This window comes from Macaca fascicularis, chromosome 1 (genome assembly GCF_037993035.2).
Source record: "Macaca fascicularis isolate 582-1 chromosome 1, T2T-MFA8v1.1".
NCBI classification, from domain to species: domain Eukaryota; kingdom Metazoa; phylum Chordata; class Mammalia; order Primates; family Cercopithecidae; genus Macaca; species Macaca fascicularis.
In genome coordinates this window covers 125,840,226-125,865,098 of record NC_088375.1, presented here as the reverse complement: position 1 = coordinate 125,865,098, position 24,873 = coordinate 125,840,226, and the positions used below count along the sequence as shown (strand labels likewise).

Genomic DNA, 24,873 nt, shown 5'->3' with positions numbered 1-24,873 from the left:
AAAATACTTTCAAATCGTTGGCAATACACCTAGTCCCCAAGAGCTCTAATGAACATGTGTAAGATAAATACTGTTTTCACACCTGCTAAAACAACATGCATTCTGCAGCCTGTGGGTCAAAAAGTAATTTCAACTTTCAAGTCTTGTTATTTAAGAAATACATTTTGTAAGGCTGTTGCTGCCTTAGATAGTGATTCCTCTGATGGACCTGAAAAAATTAAATTGAAAACCTTCTGGAAAGGATTTACCATTCTAGATGCTGTTAAGCTTGTTTGTGATTTATGGGCGGAGGTCAAAATACCAACATTAATGGAGTTTGGAAGAAGTTGATTTCAGCCCTCATGGATGACTTTGAGGGGTTCAAGACTTCACTGGCTGTAGATGTGGTGAAAATAGCAAGGGAACAAGAATTAGAATTGACCCTGAAGATGTGACTGAATTGCTGCAATCTCATAATAAAACTTGAATGGACAATGAGGTGCTTTTCTACATATGAGCAAACAACGTGGTTTATTGAGATGGTATCTATTCCTAGTGAAGATATTGTAAAAATTGTTAAACTCACAGCAAAGGATTTAGAATAGTTCATAAACCATAAACTTAGTTAATAAAGCAGCAGGGTTTGAGGGGATTTTTAATTTTGAGAGAAGTTCTACTGTGGGTAAAATCCTGTCAAACATCACATGCTACAGAGAAATATTTTATGAAAGGAAGTCAATTGATGCAGCAAACTTCCTTGTTCTCTTATTTTAAGAAATTGCCACAACCACCCCAGCCCTTAACAACAACCACCCTGTCAGTCAGTAACCATCAACATCGAGGTTTGCTACCAACAAAAAGATTACTAGTCACTTAAAGCTGAGATGATTGTTGGCATTTTTTAGCAATAATGTATTTTTAAATTAAGGTATATACATTTTTTAGACATAATGCTGTTATACACTTAATAGACTACAATATAGTATAGACATAACTTTTTTATGCACTGGGAAACCAGAAAATTAATGTGACTCACTTTATTGTGATATTTGCTTCATTGTGGTGGTCTGGAAGCGAACCCATAATATCCCTGATATATGCCTATATTCCAGGCCATTGAACTATTTAAATTATTCTTCACTGCAATTTTTTTACATTATGAGATTATTTTTTAGTGTTTATTATCTTATCTGCACAAAGTATAAAGATTGTAATATCTATCCTAATTTGTATTAATCTGCCATAATATATATAATGGCTATAATTTTTATTAAATTCAGTTTTTCAGGACTAGATTTTACATACCTAAATTCTGTTAAGAATTTTTAATTTTTTTGTGGCAATTTATAGTCAAGAGCAAATGCTATCATGTCATTTTAGCCAGTGAGTTTTATGTTTGTTATTACTACCACTAATAATCATCATGGATTGAATAAAAGACTTACAGAATTTTTTTCTTTCTTAAGCAAATCCAAGAGAGAATTTTGAGCATTGCCCTCCAGCTCTGTAGCAGGGTTTAGGCAGCAAAGATATTCAGGATAGAAATGTCCTGCTTTGGGGTAGGACAGAAACAGACTTGAAAAGCACATGGAAAGATACATTGCAGAGAATATAGTGGCTGAGTTGGGGAGCAGAGTAGAGCATATTTGGGGGATACAGTGAAGGACAAGACTGGAAAAGTCCTTTGGGAACCAGAATTTGGCAGGCCTTGGATGGATTTTATTCTTGGATTTGAAGATTGGATTTTATTCTTTAGGTAATATGATTTGAATCCCCACACACACACTTTTTCCTGATCAGCATACAAAATGTAGAAAATATATAAAATTAGAAGAATATGTTGCCTATAAGAGGTAATCACTGCTAATATCTTGGAATATAGCTTTCCAGTTTCTTGCAGTTTGCGTTTTACACAGTTGAAACCACATTACGTACATAATTTTTTATCCTGCTTTTTTTTCTTTTTTTTTCCCTGAGATAGGATCTCACTCTGTCATCCAGGCTGGAGTGCAGTGGCACAGTCATAGCTCACTGCACCCTTGTCCTCCCCGGGCTTAGGTGATCCTCCTGAGTAGCTAAGACTACAGGTGCACACCACCACACCTGCTAATACTGTATTTTTTGTAGAGATGGAGTTTCGCCACATTGTCCAGGCTGGTCTTGAACTCCTGAGCTCAAGCAATCCACCTACCTCGGCCTCCCAAAGTGCTGGGATAGGAATGAGCAATCGTGTCCAACCCTCCTGCTTTTTTTTTTTTTTTTTAACTGAACACTGTAATATAAGCATGTCCCATGTTACTAAAAACTTCAGTGTATTTATTTCAATAATACTATACATATTCTTTCATGGATGGAGTGTAAATTAAGTAACAGTTCTTCTGTTTTGGTTATTACTGTTGTTTCCTGTGTATTCCCTTTATTGCTAATTCTGAACTGTTTCCCTTAAAACAGTTGAGTATAAGAAGCAAGGTATATGACAGTATGTGGTAGGTGGCTGAAAATTTAAGTCTGAAAACTGACATAAACTGTTAGGATTGCAAAATAGTTAGGGTTGCAGACCTAGATTTTAAGAAAATCCACCGGGACAAGATAATAAAGCCAAGGATAGTATGCAGAACAAAACACAAGGGCCAGAGGACAGAACCTTGGTAGAAAAGACCTAATTGGGGCCAATGAGACCAAACATTGGGGAGGTATGTGGTATCGCAGAAGCTAACTATGGAAAGTACGTTAGAGGAGAGGGCGTTCAGCTCTGCCATAGTGTGAAGAGATGGGGTAATATGAGAGATGCTCTGTTTATTTGGCAATCAGCAAAGCTAACTATGGAAAGTACATTAGAGGAGAGGGTGTTCAGCTCTGCCATAGTGTGGAGAGATGGGGTAATATGAGAGATGCTCTGTTTATTTGGCAATCAGCAAAGCTAACTATGGAAAGTACATTAGAGGAGAGGGTGTTCAGCTAGAGATGCTCTGTTTATTTGGCAATCAGCAAGTCTTCAGTGAATTCTGAGAGAAAAGTTTCAATGGAGTTGTAGGAGCAGAAACCAGGTTTTAAGGGGTTAGAGAGTGAGCAGGTGGTGAAGGAGCAGAAGCATGGAGTGTAACTTCTTTTGGAAGCCTTGTTAATGAAGAAAAGGAGAAAAATGCAATTGGATAAAAGAGACAAGAATAAACAGCAATATTTTATTTATTTTTAGGAGAGGGACTTGAACTTGATTATATTTTGAGGCAAAGGATTACTGTAAATGAAAATAGTGATACAAATATTAAAAACAAACTCATGATTGAGAGTCTGTATGCTTTCTTTAAAAAAATATTTTTTTTTCTGTCTTAAAACCTGATTACTAGTTTAAGAAGAAATTCCCAGGCTTTTCCTAATCAAATGCTATTTCCAAGCATTGTGGCTTAAAAACTGGCTTACACCCGAGCCTTACTTTATCTTACTGAAATGAGGAACTACCCATAGTATTGATTTTGGGCTTTGTATGTTTGCTTTGTTTTATTTAAGTGAGTCATCGCTAGCATAGCATGAGCATAAAAGCATTTAGTGACATTTTATTTCTAGTTAACATGTTCTGTATTTCCTTGTTCACAGATTGCAACCACTTTTCAATGGCAATTTCTGAGAATTCTCTAGTGCTGGTGTCTACATATAAAGTTATTAACAGTTTATCTTCTGTTGTTACCTTTTTGAGGCCAGTTCAGGTTACCGTAAGGTTTTGTATTGTTAAAGTATCACCTCTGTGTACCATCCAAGGCATCTTTATGGTTAAGAAATGACTTACAGGAAATGGACCTGAGGCATTATGTGGGCAGTTCTGTGGACATCACTATTTCCTTTATGTATGAGGCAGAAAACAGTTTTAGAAATAGCCTCAGGAAGTAGTTAGAAAAGATTATTCATAGTCCTTCCAAAAAAAGGTAATTGGTTGCAAGATTTTGCTTTAAGCTAAATTAATAATCTCTTATAAGCAATCATAAATTACCTTTATAATTTCCGTTAATAGAAAAGTAAACATAATCATCAGACTAGTAATACAGATAATATGCATTTGTAATTATACACAATTGAAAACTGTAACTTCCGTCATTATGCTAATCAAGTGTAAGCCTTCCTGAAGCAACTAGGAACTGAGTAATAACTGCAGCATTAGCTCTTACTTGCTCATTCAAGAAACTGAAAATTATTACCAACTGGTAGTAAGTCAAAATGAATTCAAGAGCTATTTTTGCTAAGATAACTTATATAAGCCCTAGCTGCCACATGACTCTCTGCTGGTACTGTATTGCCTTCAAAGGAACATTAATCCAGCATTCAAAATAATTAAGAAGCTGGTTAACTGTTTGTTAGTTTCTCTCACTCGCCTACCCTGCTCCCTCTGGGGTTTTCTTCTATGTGAGGAGTGGTGTCAGATAAGTCAAGAAACACAATGTAAGGCATAAACATGAAGTCTGTTTACACTGGCTGCGATCAATATCAGCAGGAGATACCTCAGCAGGTCTGTGCCACTCAAGGAATGTCCCAGCATGTATGCTCACTACAGTCCTTTTATATACAGCCATCTATAATCTCATCCTTTCACCAATGCATATGATCCCTTCCATCTCCCCAGACCTTCCTTCAAAGTAGAGCTATATTAATAGTAGGCTGTGCTGCTGTGCCTTTGATTATAAGTTACTTCATCTGCATCATTTCTGAATTATTGTAATATCATTAGTTATAAGGATAAGCAAAACAACCAGAGCAGAGCCTTCATGGTACAGTTTGTACTAACTCTTTGTGCTGTTTTGTCATACCCTGGCCATGTCATTGGCTCATTTCTCTCTTGATCATAAGAATGTAAACACCCTGCCATCTCCTTACCTATATTTCCAAGGATGTCTTGGTGACCCAGACATATTCTTTTGAACTTACTGCTTAATAATCCTGTTCCAGAAAACTGATACATTTTACTTCTCTGATATTATAGAGTTCCCTTTTGATAATTATACTTGTGAAAATACCAACAGAGGAATACTTTCATAATATGTGGCAATATTTTTCACAGTACTGGAGGATGGCAAAACTAATAATACATAACAGAAATTTCACTAAACTCCTATTTCCCTTACTCTCAGTAGCCTTCATTTGCAAGGAAGCTACTCCAGACATGCATGCAGAAGACTCCAGGAGTTTATAGGAACCAAAGAATCATTTTACCCAAGGACTCAGGAAATGCATCGTAGGAAGAGCTTTTGAGCATTGTCTTGAATTATAACACTTGGTGGTTTACGCAGTGGTGGGGGGGGGGGTGTGTGTGTGTGTAATGCCATTTAATTTAGTAAGTTTTTATAAGCATTTTAGATTCAGACAACATATGTTTACCAATTTGTACCTGACTATAAAACATTTTATAAGAGGAAATTTATGCAGAGGAAAATAATTACAAATTACTTTCACCATCCATTCAGTGTTGAAATTAAACTTGAGCTCAGATCTGCTGAGTCTAAAATTTGTTCCCTCCTCTTTTTACCATGTGGGTGAGGCTGTATACTAGGAAAGGATAAGAAGACATTTGGGAGGGCATCCTAAAGGATGGGAAAGCCAAGAAGGCAGACATGCAGGTGCATAGTGCCAGGGCAGAAAATAGTGAAGAACTGTAGGGACGCAAATTTGAGAGGTTGAAGGGAGAAGACTGAATACTAGCTGAAGAGTTTGGTTTTTCATGTACATACATAAGAAGCCATAAGTTTATTGATCTGGAAACTGGCTGATTGGATCTGTAATTGAAGAAACTGTTTACAGCTATTATTTTCCCACACCTTTTTAGAATATTTAGAAAGAATAAAAAGTCTTTTTGTTCAAAAGTAAAGTCTTTTTGGAAGAACAAGTAACCTACTAGTTTGGTTTCTTGCCTTTTCTTTTTCCTATACAACACCAATGTACCTTTTCCTGTTTCTTAAGATCTAACTTGTAATTCATTTTTCATTTCTTTAAGTGTTTTATTCAGAAAGGGTACTTGGGTGATAGTTTTTTGCCTAAGAGTTATCTTTCTTTTTCCTTCCTACACAATGCTTAGTTTGGGCTGGTTATAGAATACAGAGTTCACATCAACTTCTGGGTTTTGTGAAGTTATTTATTCCCTGTGTCCTTGTTTTTAAGAGTTTTGGAGAACATATTTTCATCTCTATGTGCATAATCTGATTTTGAATAGACTTTTTTAGAGCAGTTTTAGCATCACAGAGAAATTGAGTGGAAGGTACAGAAATGTCTCCTATACCCTCTGTCCCCACATACACACAGTATCCCCAGCTATTAATATTCCTAACCAGAGTGGTGCATTTGTTAACGTTGATGAACCTTCCTTGACGCAGCATCATCTAAAGTACTTTAAAGTTTACATTAGGCTTCACACTTGGTGTTGTCCATTCCGTGTTTTGACAAATGTATAATGACATGTATCCACCATCATAGCATCATACAGAGAAGTTTCACTGCCCTAAAAATCCTCTGTGCTCCACTTGTTCATCCCTCCTACTCCCAACCCCTGGCAATCACTGATTCTTTTACTATCTGTAGTTTTGCCTTTTCCAGTATGTCATAGTTCATAAGCTAATTTTAATTACCTATATCCTCGCAGGATTTTTACCTTATTGGTAGGAAAATTTTGTGTAGTTTTCATCAAATTTCCCAGGCTATGATGTGTATTCTGAAATTTTCAGTATGAAGTCTTTCCTTAAATTAATCTAGGAATATTTTTTCTCCTGTTATTTCATTTTTATTGTGTCTTCTGCATCTGTATTGTTCTTTCTAGAAAGTGGAGAGGTGATGCTATGTAGAATTTGTGTAGTTAAAGCAAAATAAATTCTGTGAGTTTGACTTTTTTAGGTTCCACATATAAGTGAAATTATGTGATATTTGTCTTTCTGTGCCTAGGTTATTTCACTTAGCATAATATCCTCCAGGTTTATCTATGTTGTCACAAATTGCAGGATTTCCTTCTTTTTTAAGGCTAAATAATATTCCATTGTATATATATACACCCCACATTTTCTTTATCCATTCATCTGTTAATGGATATTTATGTTGTTTCCGTATTTTGTCTCTTGTGAATAATGATGAAATGAACATGGGGGTGCAGATATCTCTTCAAAATACTAATTTAATTTCCTTTGGATATATTACAGAGGTGGAATTGCTGGGTTATATCGTGGTTCTATTTTTTATTTTTTGAGGAACATCCATACTGCTTTCCAAACTGTACCAGTTGACATTCTCACCAGCAGTGTGCAAGGGTTCCCTTTTCTCCATATCCTCACCAACACTTTGTCTTTTGTCTTTTTGATAATATCCATTGTAATTGATAGGAAGTGTTAACTCCTTGCGGTTTTGATTTGTATTTCTCTGATGATTAATTGAGCATCTTTTCACATACTTCTTGGCCATTTGTATGTCTTCTTTTTTTATTGCAAATTGACAATTTGTAATTGTGTAAGTTATGGTATAAAAAGAGATGTCATAATTTATGAGTTTTTGTGGTAACATTTGAAATTTACTCTCTTAGTGTTTGTCTTCTTTTGAGAAATCTCTATTCGGGTCCTTAGCCCATTTTTTAATCAGGTTATTTGATTTTTTTTTTTTTTTTTTTTTTTTTTTTTGCTGTTGAGTTGTATGAGTTTCTTATATATTTGGGATATTAACCCCTTATCAGCTATATGGTTTGTAAATATTTGCTCCCCTCTGTAGGGGACATATGTTTTTTAATGAAATTTTTCATCAAGACATCTGTCAGTCACTGAATAAAAACCCTGCATGAAGCTATAAGACTTTTTGTAATATAGAAGATTATAAACAAGTATTCATTTGAGGACCTACTGTGTGCCAATTAGTGCTGTATTTTTATATGAAATTTCTCATATGAACAGTTCTAGACAATGAACAGTTGTCTGCTGACAAACTTCCCTGCATTAAAGCTCACTCTTTTCTTTTTGTCTCCTCATAATGGAAGAGGAGCCTCTTCTGCTGTTCAGGGCCAGTCCCCCTAGCTGTCACCTGGATCACGTCCTCTCTGGCATTCTCAAGGGTAGACCTCCTCTGGCACCGTTACTCATACCCTCTCAAATCTTTTCTCCTCACCGTTAGTGCTGGCAGGTTCTTTACTATCAGCACTAAACCATGCTTAAGTCTCTTCTTACATGTTGAAATGAAATCCTCCCTTTATGCATATCCCCATTTCGCTGCCACCCTAATTTTCTCCACTTTATTACTAAAATATTTGAAACGTCTGTGTTCCCTGTCTCCACTCCTCATGGTAATCTGGCTTCCATCCCTCCTTTTACTGAAACTACACTTGCTAGTGTTATTAGTGAATTCTTTATTGCTAATTTTTTTAAAGCCTTTATCTTACCTGATCTCTCTGCCACATTTGATAGTTCAACAATTCTTTCTTTAAAGGTTTTCCCCTTGGCTTTGGTGACAACGTAATCTCCTTTGCTTCTCCCACTGTTGACGTGTTAGCCTCCTTTGCCTGTACCCCTTCTTCTCCTATACCCTAAGTGTTCGTGTTCCTTGGAGTTCCAAACTCTGCCTTCTTCCCTTTCTCCTCTACCCACTCTCCCTGAATGGCCTCATCCATTCCCATAGCTTCAGTGACTATTTACATGCTGAGGTCTCTTGTCCTTTTTTTTTTTTTTTTTTTTTTTGAGACACGGTCTCACTCTGTCACCCAGGCTGGAGTGCAGTGATGCAGTCACAGCTCACTGCAGCCTCAAACTCCCAGGCTTAAGCAGTCCTCCCACCTCAGCCTCCCAAGTAGCTAGGATTATAGGTTTGAGCCATCATGTGCAGCCAGTCTTTTACATTTGTATTTTCAGCCCTGACCACCTTTGAGTTCTAGATCTGTGTATCTGTCTGCCTCCTAGACATTTCCAAATAGGAGACCCACAAGCTCCTCAACCTCAAAATGTCCAAAACTGGATTATCATTTCTCTCACTCCCTAATCCCACTAGCAAAATGAATGAGTGAATAAATAAGAAATAAATAAAACAAAATATTCTTCTGTCCAATTCTTCCCGATGAATTGATGTTACTTTTCACGCATTTACTCAAGCCAAAAATATCTCTGATGTCTGAGATGTTCATTTATCCTTAGTGTTGTAATTAAAAGTTACAATTTTGTAGATGTGATTTATCCTTGGAGTGTTAAAATACTTGTTTTTGCCTCTGTTCTCACAGGTTTCTTTTTTCTCAAGAGTCTGTATCTTTTAAGAAGTAGAAATCTTCATTAACATTGAAAAAAAAACTTTCCTTATAAATTTGACCATTTCACTCTGGTGGGCAAATTCAGGTGGACTATATACATCCTTTATAATAACTTGCAACATTTATTACTGAGATACACTGTAAGCCAGGCACTGTTCTAAACTCTGTGTGTAGTAATTCATTTGGTTTCCCCAAATTCCCATGAGTTGTACGTATTGTTACATCCTGTTTCACAGAGGAGGAAATGCAGAATACAGGCAGAGAGGTTAGGAACGTGTCCAGAGTGACAGTTGGCGGAGAGCAGAGGCAGGATTTGAACACAAGCAGCCTGGCTCTGGATCTAAGCTCTTAACCTCCATGCAATACTATCTGGCAAACGGTTTGCATTCTTCATAGCAGTTTCTTATCACTGTTTTTTAAAAAGTTAAAAATACACAGAATTACCAAGACATGGCATAATTTTAAATGTGTACCTAGGGTATACATATGCAAGTTATTCTGAGAATAAGTAATGCATTTTGCTGGTACAGTAATTAGTCACAAAAAATGGATCCATAATTTTGCTTTTATATTACTTTTATTTTTTAAAGACTTTCTCGATTTTCTTCGACTCCTTTGAAACACAAGGCCATCGTAACATTATCTTCTTCTGAGTCCTCTGCTTATTTTATGTCAGCAGCTGTATCACTTTATCTTAGAAATGCTTGGGTTTTCACAGGATCAACACAAATCATATTCTGTTGCTTTGTTTCTGGAAAGTGGTTAAGCAACTGTATAAAAGTCATAGGAAATTAATGACTCACATAACGGAAAGCATTTACTAATGTGACTTTTGTCTCCCATGCCAAGTAGTCTGAGTTTGTTTCCATGGTAACCCATCAGTATAACAAATGGTCGCAAACTAACTTTGCTACTTTTTTGGTTGTTTGTTTCGTTTGGACAGCTTTCTGACAGCTGTGTATGTGCCTGTATGTACACATTAAAGATTATCACATGCAAAAAAGTCTGAGTAATTGCCTTAGTTGCACAAACAAAACTTTTTTTTAGAGAGATTGTTTAAGAATCCAAGGCTATGATTTTGATGTTACAAAACTATAAAGGTTACTTAACATATCTTTCTACTTCAGTTCCTATTAAGAAAGGATACAGTCAGCAATTTCTAAGCCCATACATTTAAAAAATTCATTTATAATATTTGTTTATTTAAAATATATCAATCATAGAAGACTCTGCCAGAAACAAGGCAGAGAGAAAGGGAAATGAGGACGCTGTCTTGGGACACTGAAGACTGAGTGAATGATGGAAGAAGTGGAGGCAGCCAGCTCTTCCCCACCCTGCCCCTGGGAACAGTGCTGTAGGGTAAGGAAAAGAGGACACTGAGAAGGGAACCAAGGCAGGCCTGGTCATATGGGACACCGAGTTGCAGAGAGATTTCTAGAGGAGGTAATGGCAAAACTAGGTGAGTTAGAATTAAACTGGTGAGTGCGGGAAGTTGAAAGGAGAGTGGATGGAATAGAAGGAAAGAAAAAGTCATGAACAAAGGCATACAAATGAGAAATAGTGTGAAGTAAATGGGAATGACAAACAGTATGAGACAGAAAGAAAGGGTCAAGAGATAAGACTAAAGACAGGCAGGGCCTTAACATAAAGAGGCCGCATTAAGGAGGTTGAACCTAATTCTATAAGAGGAAGCAGTGAAGGATTTTAAACAGAAATGACATTTTCAAGTTTGTATTTTTGAAAGACTTCTCTGGTACCAATGAGGAAGATAGATCTGCACGGGGACTGTTAAGCAGACTGTTGCCATGCTTGAGGGAAACAATATTGAGAGTCTGAATTGTAGTAGGCGCTAGACACAGGAAAGGGCTTAATTTACAAAGAGTTAGGAAGCAATACAGGCAAGAATTGGTAGCTGGAACCAGTCATTTGTGGCCCATACGTGACTTCAGTTATTCATTTGGTCAACAAATCTTTATTGTTTACTGTGTTTGGCAAATGATTAGTGTTATGTTGTACTCTTTCCCACCTTCATCATTTCTGGGTTTCTTCTCCATTAAGGAGTCTTTGTTTGCACATCATGAGGTAATTAATAGACAAGTGCACATTGCACAGCTCTAGTTCATCCCAACCTGATCTCTTGTCTTGGCTTATTTGACTTTCTTACATAAGAACCTGTTTCAGAGTCCTAGCACATTTGTCAGTCTACTACTTGGGAGGCAGTATCTATGTGTTTGGATAGGGGCTTATTGCCCGGGAAGTGAATCGGAGCTTATTTGTGTCTTCATTGGGTGGGACTCTACAGGTCATGAAAAATATGTGCAATAGGTTCCAATGTATTTCATCCATATACTTAATCTCAAATGAGGGGAACAGGACTCTGGAATGGACCACCTACAACAATGTGAATAACACTTGAACTTTACAGATTTCTTGGAAATGGTAAGACTTAGTCTATGTCAGTTAGGATTTAGTTCAGCTGCATATAACAAAACCTAAAATAAACATTTTAAATAATAAGATTTAAGAAGTTTGGGCCAGGTGTGGTGTCTTGGCCAGGCACGGTGGCTCACGCCTGTAATCCCAGCACTTTGAGAGGCCAAGGTAGGTAGGTCACTTGAGCCTAGGTGTTTGAGACGAGCCTGGCCAACATGGTGAAACCCTGTCTCTACAAAAAATACAAAAATTAGCCAGGTGTGGTGGCGCACACCTGTAGTCCCAGCTACTCGGGAGACTGAGACAGGAAATTTGCTTGAACCTGAGAGGTGCAGTTTGCAGTGAGCTGAGATTGCACCACTGCACTCAGCCTGTGTGACAGAGTGAGACTCTGTCAAAAGAAAGAAAGAAGGAAGGAAGGAAGGCAGGCAGGCAGGAAGGCAGGCAGGCAGGCAGGGAGGGGAGGAGGATGAGGAGGAGGAAGAGAGGGAGGGAGGGAGGGAGGCAGGGAGTTTGGAGGGAGACAGTCCAGGGCTACATGTTTATTAGAGACCCACCTTCCTTCTGGCTCTGCACCATCATCACGTGGCTTTTCCTGAGGGTAACCTCGTGGTCCAAAATGGCTGTTGAGAATCTAATCATCATCATGACAGTTTTCCAGGCAGAGGAAAGAATAAAAGGTAAAAGGGTACATTTCAACTATCCCTCTTTTACTTTGCCTTTCCAGAAGTTATACCCAATAACCTCCATTTATATCTCATTAGCTTGTACTCCATCCCATGCCTACCCTGTAGCTGCAAGGGAGGGCAGGAAAATGCAGTCTTTTAACTGGACATATTGCCAGTTTGAGTAAAATCAGGGTTCTCCTTTTAAGGAAGAAGAGAGACTGCATATTGGATAAGTAACTGACAGTCTTTGCCACATTCATTCCTGGGCAAACCATTTGACTAGTCAAGCTGCTAGCTTACTTACTAGCCTGCTGGGAAGTACCATGATAAACAGATGTCAGAGACCTAAAGCCTTACCTAGAGGCTAGGACTACTAGGTGAGTTCACCAGTTAACATGTTGATATATGAATCTGAGGACTAAAGAAGAAGACTTAGTTTTGTTCGTTTGTTTGTTTTCTTTTGTTATTTTGTTGTTGTTGTTTTTTGAGATAAAGCCTCACTCTGTTGCCCAGGCTAGAGTGCACTGGCACAATCTCGGCTCACTGCAGCTTCAACCTCCTGGGCTCAAGCAGTCCTCCCACCTCAGCCGCCCGAGAAGCTGGGACTACAGGCGTACACCACCACACTCGACTAATTATTATATTTTTTTGTAGAGATGAGGTTTCGCCATATTGCCCAGGCTAGTCTCAAACTCCTGAGCTCAAGCAATCCGCCTGCCTTGGTCTCCCAAAGTGCTGGGATTATAGGTGTGAGCCACCACGCCGAGCCTGAAGACTTAGATTTTTAAGTTCTCAGTAGATGCGTAATAGTTAAGTCTATCAGAGTAAAAAAAAAAAAAAAATGAGAAAGCCAAGGATAGAAGCTTGGTGGACATCAACATTTTAAGGAGACAGAGGAACAAGAAACTGCAAAGAAATAGTCACATAAATAGCAAGAACAAGACTATTGCAAGAATTTATAGAAGGGTCAAGTATGATACTAAAAAAATTACCCTTGGATTTGGCAATTAATTACACACTGGTGAGCAGTTTCAATGGAATTGTGGGGGGTAGAAGCCTGATTAAGAGGGACTGAAAAGTAACTGGGAGGTGAGGAGATGGAAAATGTTTATACTGTAGAGACAGTTCTTCAAATTTCAGTTCCAGCCTTTCCTGCTGAGTGACCTTTGACAAGTCACATAATTTCTGTGTATCTTAGTTCCTTTATCTATAAAATGGAGTTAGTAGTACCCTCCCCATATAGTCGCTTTGAGGATTTAGTAGTTAATATGTGTAATTTTTAATATGTGTATTTACAACAAGGCCTGTAATAATAAGCACTCAATAATAAGCACTCAATAAATGCTGTTATCGTTATCCTTAGTATCATCATCTTCAGGGAGCTTGGACCTGAAGGCAGAGTGATAGTAAGTAGATGAGGACATGGAATTGTGGGAAGTGTACTTTTTCCCTTAAGATTAAAAGACACTTGCTGTATGAAAACCAGTTCTCTATCTCTATTTTACACTGTAATTCTAATTACCTGCCCGTATTTAGAATGCTATGCTGAAGACGTTTTTATTTTAACAAAGTCATAAATACAAATAATTTAGAGTCTAAGTCCTACAAGGCATATTATGAAACAGCATAGTCCCCAACCACTACCTCTTTCTCACATGGCCCAACAGGGAAGGAGCCAGAAGAATAAATGCATCAGCTTCCCTCTCCTCCTGCCCTCTATCCTTGCAGTGTTTGTCACTTTAGCACAATCGGAAGTAGAAGGCAAGGGAGCCTGATTGATGTAATTCATAAGACTGGCCTCCTGGACCACAGAGAAGGGTAGAGTGAATCTGGAATGACAAAATATCAAGCCCAGTAGTTTGGATTTCCATGAGCACTTTAATTTCCTGTATGCTTTTTTTTTTTAAATATAGCATCCTATTCCTGTATGGTAGATGCAGTTTCTTTTTTATATCACTCAGAATTTTTTTTCTTCTTCAAGCACAGGCTCTGTTTTGTTCAAGTTGCTATTTTTCTCTTCTTTTTTTTTTTTTTTTTCTTTAAGACTGAGTCTTGCTCTGTCACCCAGACTGGAGTACAGTGTGGCACACTCATGGCTCACTACAGCCTTGAACTCTTGGGCTCAAGTGATCCTTCTGCCTCAACCTTTCAAGTAGCTGGGACTACAGGTGCACGCCACCATACCCAGCTAAGTTTTAATTTTTTTATTGAAACAGGGTCTCCTGTTGTTGCCTAGGCGGGTCTCAAACTCCTGGCTCAAGCAACCCTTCCACCTTAGCCTTCCAAAGTGCTGGAAATACAGGCATGAGCCCCTGCAACCAGCCAAGTTAGTTTTTTTTCTATTCATCTTGGTTTATTTCATATTAAGAGACTTTCCTCACTTATCTGCCCATATTTAACTGTGAAGCACTAAAAGTTGATTAGGAGCTTTGTGTATGTGGTGGGTGCTTGTCATCTCAGATTTTTATTATAGGCTGATTTGGCTGGCTGTGTCATTGGGAACCCTCAACATCCGTCTCATGAAATCTTTTCTTTGAGGCTGGTTGGATTCCCCAGAGAATATTCTTCCCACATCTTGAAGAACAGGTGCCTGGTTCTGGCATTGTGAGAAGCCAGGTTAGGGGAAGAAGGTTGGAAGTCTCAGCATTAAGTCATCTTTCATTACCCCAGCCAGCATGCCATTGTGCTCTTTGTGCTGTTTCTGATACTTGCCCTCACTTCAGGCTGTCCAGAGATCCTTCTGTTTCATCTTATTAGGGGAATACATCTCAGTCATCCGCAGGAGTCAGGGAAGGAGAAGTCTGCAGTCTATTTCTAAAACAGCTTTTGATCAATCCTCTGCCGTGTCCCTCCTTCATTCGACTTCAAAGCCTGTTTAAGTTTCCTACTCTTGGCTTTTACTATTACCAGTGTAAGGTTCAAATATCCGCAGTATGCTAAATTAGTTATCACTTGTCTGTCTGTGGCCACTTATTTTTGTCTCTAGTTCTCTTTGTGCCTGTGAGATAATGCCTTTACTTGTTTTTATTTTAGGAGGTTTGGGGAAGGAGCAGAGGCTAATACATGCAATTAAGCTGCCATGTTTAACTATAAATTTGTATATAATTTTGTAAGAAAAGTAAGAGTTTTATTGTAAATGTTATTTATTGATATCTGATCATATATCAGTGGTCTCAGTGACAGCAACAACCAAGCGCCTTGATGCTCAGTGGACCTTGAAGGGTCCAGGACATCAATGTTTCTATCTATATCTCCTTGTTGGGAGCACCAGACACCATAGCTGATGGCTCCAGCAAGTCTTGAGGCCAAGAGATGTTGGGAGAGAAACAATAATAAAAAATTTTAGGCCGGACACAGTGGCTCACGCATGTAATCCCAACAATTTGGGAGATCGAGATGGCCAGATCGCTTGAGGCCAGGAGTTTGAGACCAGCCTGGCCAACATGGTGAAACCTCGTCTCTACAAAAATACAAACATTAGCCAGGTGTGGTGCTGCACACCTGTAATCCCAGCTACTATTCAGGAGGCTGAGGCATGGGAATTGCTTGAGCCCGGGAGGCGGAGGGTGCAGTCAGCCAAGATCATACCACTGCACTCTAGCCTGGGCAACAGAGCAAGACTCTGTGTCCAAGAAAAAAAAAAATTCTGGATTTTTTTTCTTGCTTATTTTTATTACTATTCACGGTTTTTTTAATGTATTTATTTTTGAGTATACAGGTTAGCAACTGCCCTCCTTACCAAGGAGTCCTCCAGCTGCCTGACAAGTACCTCCAGGTCCATCCTTTGTCAAATAACACTCATCTCGCCTGCATTGTGACTGTACCAATAAATTACACCCTGCCTGGATTTCAAGGGAGATTCCACTGTGAACCTACACATACATTCTTCATATCATGATTCCTTAAATCACTTAAGGGTTCCTAAGGAAAAAAATGGCCAAAGTTATCATAGTAGAACTGATGGTAAAATGCATTCCCTCCTCTCCCATTTGTGTGTCTGTTTAGTATATAAAAGTAAACACGCATACACGTATGACACACAAATACATACTTGATTTTTAAATTATGTTTGGTTTTTTTGTAATTCCTGTTCTTGGATTTCTGTGTATTGATGGAGAAATCAGAAAAACCAGGCCAGGTGGCTCACACCTGTAATCCTAGCACTTTGGGAGGCTGAGCCAGGAGGATCGCTTGAGCCCAGGAGTTTGAGACCAGCCTGGATAACATAGGAAGACCCATCTTTACCAAAAATTACAAAAATTAGTCGAGTTTAGTGGTGCATGCCTGTGTTCCCAGCTACTTGGGAGGCTGAGGTGGGAAGATGTCTTTGACCTGAGAGGTCAAGGCTGCAGTGAGTTGTGACCGCACCACTGCACTCCAGCCTGGGTGACAGAGTGAGACCCTGTCTCAAAAACAACAACAACAAAAAAAAATAACTGATAGATCCTAATAAAAATCTGTTTTATTCCCTGAGGCAGCTATAAGTTTGACTGCCTGTCACTTTCACTACAGCGGTTTTCCTGTCTCTAAGCCTTTATCTAAATTTTCAACTCACCTCCCAGTCCTATCACTCCATAGACATTACTTATTACTCCCCTAAGAAAATCAAAACTATTCAACCTGGGCTCTCCTGCCATTCTCTTTTGCTTTCTCTAGTTTTCTCTTTATTTCATCCGTTATCTTTGTCTCCTTCCTATGTTAGAGGAATGGTTTTCCTTTTCTTAGGCTGAGCACCCTCCACCCCAATACCTACACATGATAGCAGAGAGAACAGTATGTACAAAGGCCTGGGAGCTTGAAAGAGCAAAGTTGTGGAAAAATACAGATTTTCCTTTGTGGACAAGTGGGCTTTAGAGTTAAACAGGCCTGGTTTGAAGCCAGTTCTTCTCTACCACCTCCTACTTAAACGACCTTGAGTTCACTTCTCTCATCACACTTCATTTTCTTATCTTTAAAGTGATGAGGCTCACGCCTGTAATCTTAGCACTTTGGGAGGCCGAGGCAGGTGGATTACCTGAGGTCAGGAGTTCGAGACCAGCCTGGACAACATGGCCAAATGCCGTCTCTTAAAAACACACAAAAAAATTAGCCTGGCGTGGTGGCAGGCACCTATAATCCCAGCTACTCAGGAGACTGAGTGAGGCAGGAGAATAGCTTGAATCCAGGAGGCAGAGGTTACAATGAGTGGAGATCACATCACTGCACTCCAGTCTGGGTGACAGAGCAAGACTCCGTCTCAAAATAAATAAATAAATAAAGTGAAGAAAATGCCAGCTACTTCACAAGGTTATTGGGAAGTTTCATAGCATATGGTAAGCTCTCAATAAATGGTAGCTGTTCTTGCTGTTGTGGCTGAAGTAAAACTATGACAGTAGTTCCGCTTAAAATAAGGATTTGCTTATTCCTAGAATAAGCATTTGTTCATATTTATGCCTCTTGCATTAACTATGAATATAAGCCCTACAAAGTCAGGAACTCTGTCCTCATCTTTATGTTTTAAACACGTACCACATGCGCAACATATAAAGTAAATGTACATTATGTGTTGAATGAATGAATGGTGTAGCCTAATATATATTGATTGAATTGATAAAGTAAATTCACTTTTTTTCCAGCTTCCTGTGGATAATTAAAACCTTCCAAAGATTTTCAGATCACATTGTTAGGAATTTGCTTCCTTCCTGTTAACACTGTTTACAAATACTGGCTTTTAGCACATTATTTTTGCATGTTAGACTTGAGTGAAAGTATGGGTGTGCTTTTTAACATGTCATCAATAATAGTTAATTAATTGGCTCTTTTTTTCTTTCCTTCAGGGAGGTGGTACAAGCAAACTGTGTTCGCTGGAGAAAGAAGTTCTCATTTATGTGCAAAATGAGTGCAAGTGCTGCCACAGGCATCCTAGATCCTTGTATCTACAGAGTGTCTGTGAGGAAGGTATAAAAATAGCCTATTACTTCTTCCCTTTCAGGAACCATAATTAGTTCCATAGTCACTAGCTTGCTTTGTTTAGCTCTGCTTTATCTTTTTCATTAGAACTGTATATGCAGTTTCACTTCACACTTGCTGTAGTAATTAAAATACCATGGCAAATATGATGAAGAATCTGAGGTTATAAATTACAATTATTATTCAAGAATCTTCATCTCACTATACATATAAGTATTAATCTTATTTGTATTAGTTTGGGGACTATATATATCTATATCCAGTATTTGTTAAATACCTAGTTTTTATTAGGCATTGTTCTGGGAACTTTATGTGTAATATATCCAGTAACCCTGAAATTAGATGTTATTTTCTCCATTTTCAGGAAAACCAGCGCTCAGAGAATTTACTTGCCCAAATTTACATAGTTAATAAATGGCAAAGTAGAGACTCAAACACAGTTTTCTGATTCCAAGTCTGTTTTCTTTCCTGTATATTGTCTTTCCCAGTGTTAGGTTGAAGCAAATTACCAATAATCTAAAAAAAATGGTAATTTCATATGGTTCAACTTTGTGTGTGTGTGTGTATGTATGTATGCATATGTTTTACTTACCAAAATAATACATATAATGGTCAAAAATTAAATAGAGAAGAAGGATTTAGAATGAAAGCAAGAGTCTCTGGCCTTGCTCTTTGCACTGGCCACGCCAGTTCTGCGTCCTTCTGTATCAGAATACCATTGCCATGGTGTTTTAAGTATATGAAATACTTAATATGATATACTAAATAATATTTTAAGTATTATATAAAAGAAGCCATAAAAGAAAAATTGGTAAACTCAACCATATAAACACTTTATGCATTGCAAAATATAACATAAACAAAGTCTTAAATTAGGGGAAGATAGTCACAAATTGTGACAAAGGACGACTTTCCTTAGTATAGAAAGAGCACCTTCAAATAAATTAATTTTAAAAATCAACAACCCTTTAGAAAAATAGTCAAGGGGCAGAGTAAACACTTCACAAAAAACTATAAATAGCTTTTAAACATAAAAATATGCTGAATCTGACACAAATTAAAACTACAAATTAGATACCATTTTTTACCCATAAAGTTGACAAAAATAAAAAAGTTTGATAGCGCACTCTGTTGCCTAGGACACAGGGAAGCAATCAGTGACCAGCCAATGGTACTATTGCAGGCACTGGGAGGACAGTGGTGAACTGGAATGAGTTTCTGCCCCCAAGGACTTTACTTTCTGGATGGAGTTGGGGGAGGTGTGATAGGAAAGACAGAGACCGTAAACATGTAGCCAAATAAGATTATTTGAGGTCATGATAAGTTTTATGTGTAGGAAACAATTCAGTAATGGAGAATAGCTTGGGCAAAGGAGATTATTTTAGAGAACTGAGGCAGGAGTCAATGAAGACTTCTCTGAAAGGTAACATTTGAAGAAGAGGCAACCATGTAAAGGTCTAGGGAAAGGCCATTCTAAAGGAGTAGGACCTGAAAGCAAGAAGTCCCTGTATTAGTTTCCTAGGACTGCTATAACTAAATAGCACACTCTGGGTGGCTTTAAACAACAGAAACTTATTGTCTCAGTTATGGACAACAGAAGTTCAAAGTCAAGGTGTCAGCAGGGCCATGCTCCCTCTGGAGGTGCTGGGGGAGAAACTCACACCTCTTGCCTAACGTCCAGCAGCCTCAGGCATTCATTCCTTGACTTGTGGATACATTATTCCATTCACATGATTGTTTTCTCCCTTTGTGTCTTCACATCATTTTCCCTCTGTGCATGTCTGTTTCTCTGTCAAAATTTCTTGTTTTTATAAGGATACCAGTCATACCGGATTAGGACCTCATTTTAACTTGAGTACCTGTATGAAGACCCTATTTCTGGCCAGGCATGGTGGCTCACACCTGTAATCCTTGAAGTTTGGGAGGCTGAGGCAGGCAGATTGCTTGAGCCCAGGATTTCAAGACCAGCCTGGGTCACATGGAGAAATCCCATCTCCACAAAGAATACAAAACTTAATCAGGTGTGGTGGCACGCACTTGTAGTCCCTGCTACTTGTGAGGCAGAGGTGGGAGGATCACCTGAGCCCAGAAGGCTGCAGTGAGCCGTGATCATGCCACTGTACTCCAGCCTGGATGACAGAGCCATACCCTGTCTCAAAAAAAAAAAAAAAGACCCTACTTCCAAACAAGGTAACATTCTGAAGTAAGGACTTCATGTCTTTTTTTGGATTAGGGAGACAGGAGACATAATTCAACCCATACCAGGCCCTACAGTATAATAAACATGGAGATTATTTTAATACTTCTGAAACTAATGGACTAGCTTGTTGCAGACCACCGCTCCCTCTAAAAACTATTAGAAAAGCTAGACAGAATATCCAAAACAGCTGCTTGAAGGCATCGGAAGCTACTGAGGTAGTCAGGACTTGAGGGGCTTAGAATCCATAGGGAAGGGAAGCATAGAGATAAGCCTGACATTTGGCATTGCTTTTACCCTCAAAGCATTTTTTGATTTGCAAGTAGTGGCAAAGAAGCTGCGTACAAAAGAATGAGCAGTGAAGACACTAAGTTGAGATTGCAGCAATCTTACAGGTCTAAAGGAACAAAAACTGGAATCTGGGGACCACCAGGGAGGAGGGGCCTTGGTAAACACCTCAGGTTTTCAGTTGGGACTCACTCTCTAAGAGTTTCAACCTACTAGGAAGAGTGTAACACATACAGATCAGCCTTACAAAGACTGAAACCCAGCCTCCAGTCACCTCAATCCCTTCTTAGATGAAGGTGATCTGCCTCTTCCTTACTACTTGCCAAAAGCAAATGTATGCCTTCTCCTATCACTCTGAACCTCAAATTATTTCTTCAAGTTTTCATACACAGTTATCAAGCATATAAAGAGACATGACTACTTGACCAAAAATCAAAAGGAAGAGTATATGATAAAAAGCGACCTATGGAAGATACAGATTTTGGAAAGATCAAAGACAAACTTTTACAATAACTGTAATTAGTGAACAAGATGGAGAATTTCATCAGAGAGCTAAAATTGTTTTAAAAAAAAAGCAAATTCTAAAACTGAAAAGTACATTAACTAAAATTTAAAGCTAAGTAAATGAATAAAACTTCAACAGATGGATTTAACAGCAGGTTTACCATAACTGAAGAGAGCATTGGTAAATTGGAAAATAAGACAGAAGAAAATATTCAGGCGAAATCACAGAGAGGACAAGGGTGGAATACACAAGAAAGAAGGTAAGACATGTAGGAGACAGTAGAAAGGTCTAACTGTATAAGCCCTAGGAGGAGAGACAAGTGAGTGTGACTGAGAATCTTCTAAAACTGATCAAAGATAACAAACCACAGATTCAGAAGTACTGTGAACCCTATGCAGTGTAAACAGCAAGTCTGGCATGTTTAAATGACAAGACCAGCCTGGCTGCGGCGTGGGAAACAGAGAGGCAAAGTTATTGGTAGTGGGATTGGATGCACTAGATCAGGCCGGGCCTTATGAAAAGTTTACATCTAATTATAATTGGAAGTATTGGAGGATTTTAATAAGGAGAGACATCATCTTCTGTAAGATCACTTTTGCTGCTGTGTTAGATGAATCACAGAGACCACCTAGGTGTTTTTTGATAGTTGAAGGGAGAAGTGCTTATGTTTTGACATAGAGTTACAACATATAAATGGTCATTATTGTGCAGCCAGATATCCAACTAAAAATAGAGGATTCTGTTACTATGGAGTGGGGGGAAATGGATGATTGGGATATGACTAGCATTCTTTCTACAGAGGTTGAGTGAAGGAATAGGTCCAGCAAACGAGAGTGAGAAGTTGCCAACGAGGTAGTAATAAAACCAGGCAATTGTGGTACTGTGGAAGTTTAGCAAAGAAAATGATGCAGCAAAGGAGGTGGAGTGGCCAAGCCTGTCACCTACCGCTGAGATGTTGAATAAGATGAAGACCGGGAACCTTTGGCTTTAACAAAATGAAGATCATTGGTAATCTTAAGAGCTATTACACAGGGCTGAGCACACCTATAATCACACCTATAATCCCAGCAATTTGGGAGGCCGAGGAATGAGGACTGCTTAAGACCAGAAGTTTGAGACAAAACTAGGCAACATGGCAAGACCCCATCTCTCCAAAAAAAAAAAAAAGAAAGAAAAAAAATTAGCTGGGTGGGGTGGCATGCACCTGTAGGCTTAGCTACTCAGAAGGCTGAGGTGGGAGGATCTCCTGAGCCCAAGAGTTTGAGGTTTCACTGAGCTATGGTCATCCCACTGCACTCCAGCCTGGTTGACAGAGAGAGACCCTGTCTCTAAGAAATAAAATAAATAAAAAATGAAAAAGAACTATTGCAGAGGGAAAATAAGGATGAAAGCCCAATTGGAGTGGGTTGAATAGAGAGTAGGATATAGCAAATATAGATAAGTCTTTTGATGAGTTTGGCTATAGAGGGGAGCAAATAAAAGAATTAGCTAGCAGAAACAAGGATCATCTGGAGAAAATTTTGTTTTCTTAAGGAAAGGCACTATTAAAGAATATGACAGTCACCTAATGAAAATGCGATCATTCATAATGGGGTAGATGTAGTAGCATGGCCACACCTGAAATCAGTGAAGCAGGGAAGGGGAGGAACAGCAAATATTCATGAATGATAATAGAGTTTATCATAGATTGTTCCTTAACATATTTGTATTCACCGCTTGAAAGATGGAAATGATAGATAATGCATTATGTATCTGATTTATGCAAAAAAGATGAGACAACACCATCCAGCAGATGCGTTTTTAAAAGTAGGTAGGGAGTGGGGAGTTTGGCCCTAATAATGACAAAGACATATATACAAACACATACCATGTACTAGGTATTGTCCTGAGTGTTTTATACTTAATTCTCACAGCTGTACAAAAACAAGTCTAAAGATTTGACAAATTTATGTACAGTGACATATTTTAAGTTAAAAAAGACACATGTCTTTTTTTTTATTATTTTCACTTTGGTCAACCTTGTTCACCTTAGGTAAGAGAGTTTGTACTATACTAAATGTACACTTTTACATGCATAGAGTATCTCTTCAGTGATTCATAAAAACTGGTTGTCCCTGGGGGGTGGTTTCAAGTCCTGTTGAAATCTTTCTATACTATATTAGTATGCTTAACTAAGTAAATAATTTAACCTTTGTTTGGTGATTCAGGTTTTTGCAGTGAGTCCACAACACTTTTTGACCATTTCTTCTTCAGCGAATAGATAAAATATTAGCTTATGTTCTCACCATTTGTCTCATTTAGATTAAAGTGAAATGCTAAATAAAAATTCTGGTCATTTGGGGGGCTTGTGGGAGTCTTAAATAGTTGGATTTAAGATCATCAGAATTTTACTGTCTATGATATTTTCCAACATATATATGTCTACTTCAGAATTATTTGACATATTTATTTTTAAATCTTTTATTATATGATATCCTTACAGTATTTTATGTCTTTGGCAGGAATTAAAAGGTGGAAAAGCTTATGCAAAGGTAAGCAGATGTTCTTTAACTGCTTTGGAACGTGTAATGTTGCTTATTGCTATTTATAGGCTTAAAAATTAAATTGTTTACTCTTCTAATATCTGTTCAAGCTTGTCTCTTTTTATATAAAGCAACTTGGAGATTGAACAGTTGGATCTAACAGTAAATTATAGGCATAATCTTTCTAAATGCTGATTATGGGATGTTATTCTTTAGATTCAGCCTCCCTGCTCTAGAGGATGATCTCTAGTTTGCATTAAGCCATAGCATGTGATAATTCAAAGGATCTCACCTGGGAAGTGTGGCCAGGCCCACCTCCCCCCACTGTAAGAGGACCTGTCCTTTTTGCTGTCTTAGCACTCTGTGTATACATGATAAGTACTGCTGGTTTTTACTTTTGCTAGCTCTGTGGAATTACTAGTGGATGTGCTCACCTGTTTGCTGACTAGAAGGATTTAGTAACATTACCAGAAACTCACATAGTCCTTTTTAACTTCCAGTCTCTGTGAATGGTACCTCCATCAATCCAGTCACCTGAACTGAGAGATTGTACACTAGTCTTTTTTTCCCCTAACTTTTTAAATTTTGTTTTTTATTTTTGTAGACATGGGGTCTTGCTATGTTACCCAGGCTGGTCTCGAACTCCTGGCCTCAAGTGATCCTCCTGCCTTGGCCTCCCGAAGTGCTGAGATTACAGGCATTAACCACCTTGCCTGGCCCCTGTACATTAGTTTTAACCTCCATATTTACTGAACACCCTAAATCTAGTTGGTTGCAATGCCAGGATGTTCTTTGTTAAAGTAATAGAAAACCTTCCTCAACTAGAGATTTTTTTAATATTACCAAACAAGGAGATGTGAGATAGACTTGCTCCAGAACTGGTCAATCCGCTGACTGAAGAACATCATCAAGAAGTCATTATTTTTCTCTTTCCATTCTGCCATTCTCTGTGTGACGACTTTGTTCTTGGCCAGCTCCCCTTCTGGACACCAGCTGGCTGGCTGCTTAATTTTAAGTCAACACATTCACATATGACAAAAATCCAGCTGCTTCTCCCTGTATTACATTTTTTTGAGTGAAGAAACATTTTC

General features: G+C 38.4%; 1 protein-coding gene across 1 annotated transcript in view; it reads left to right on the top strand.

Moving 5' to 3' along the window:
* EEIG2 (EEIG family member 2) overlaps window positions 1-24,873 on the top strand; it is a 74,553-nt gene that overhangs the window by 17,597 nt on the left and 32,083 nt on the right. The window contains exons 2-3 of the mRNA XM_015431904.4: window positions 18,138-18,258; window positions 23,762-23,791. Of these exons, the coding sequence (XP_015287390.1) occupies window positions 18,138-18,258; window positions 23,762-23,791 (151 nt within the window). The remainder of the gene's footprint in view (window positions 1-18,137; window positions 18,259-23,761; window positions 23,792-24,873) is intronic.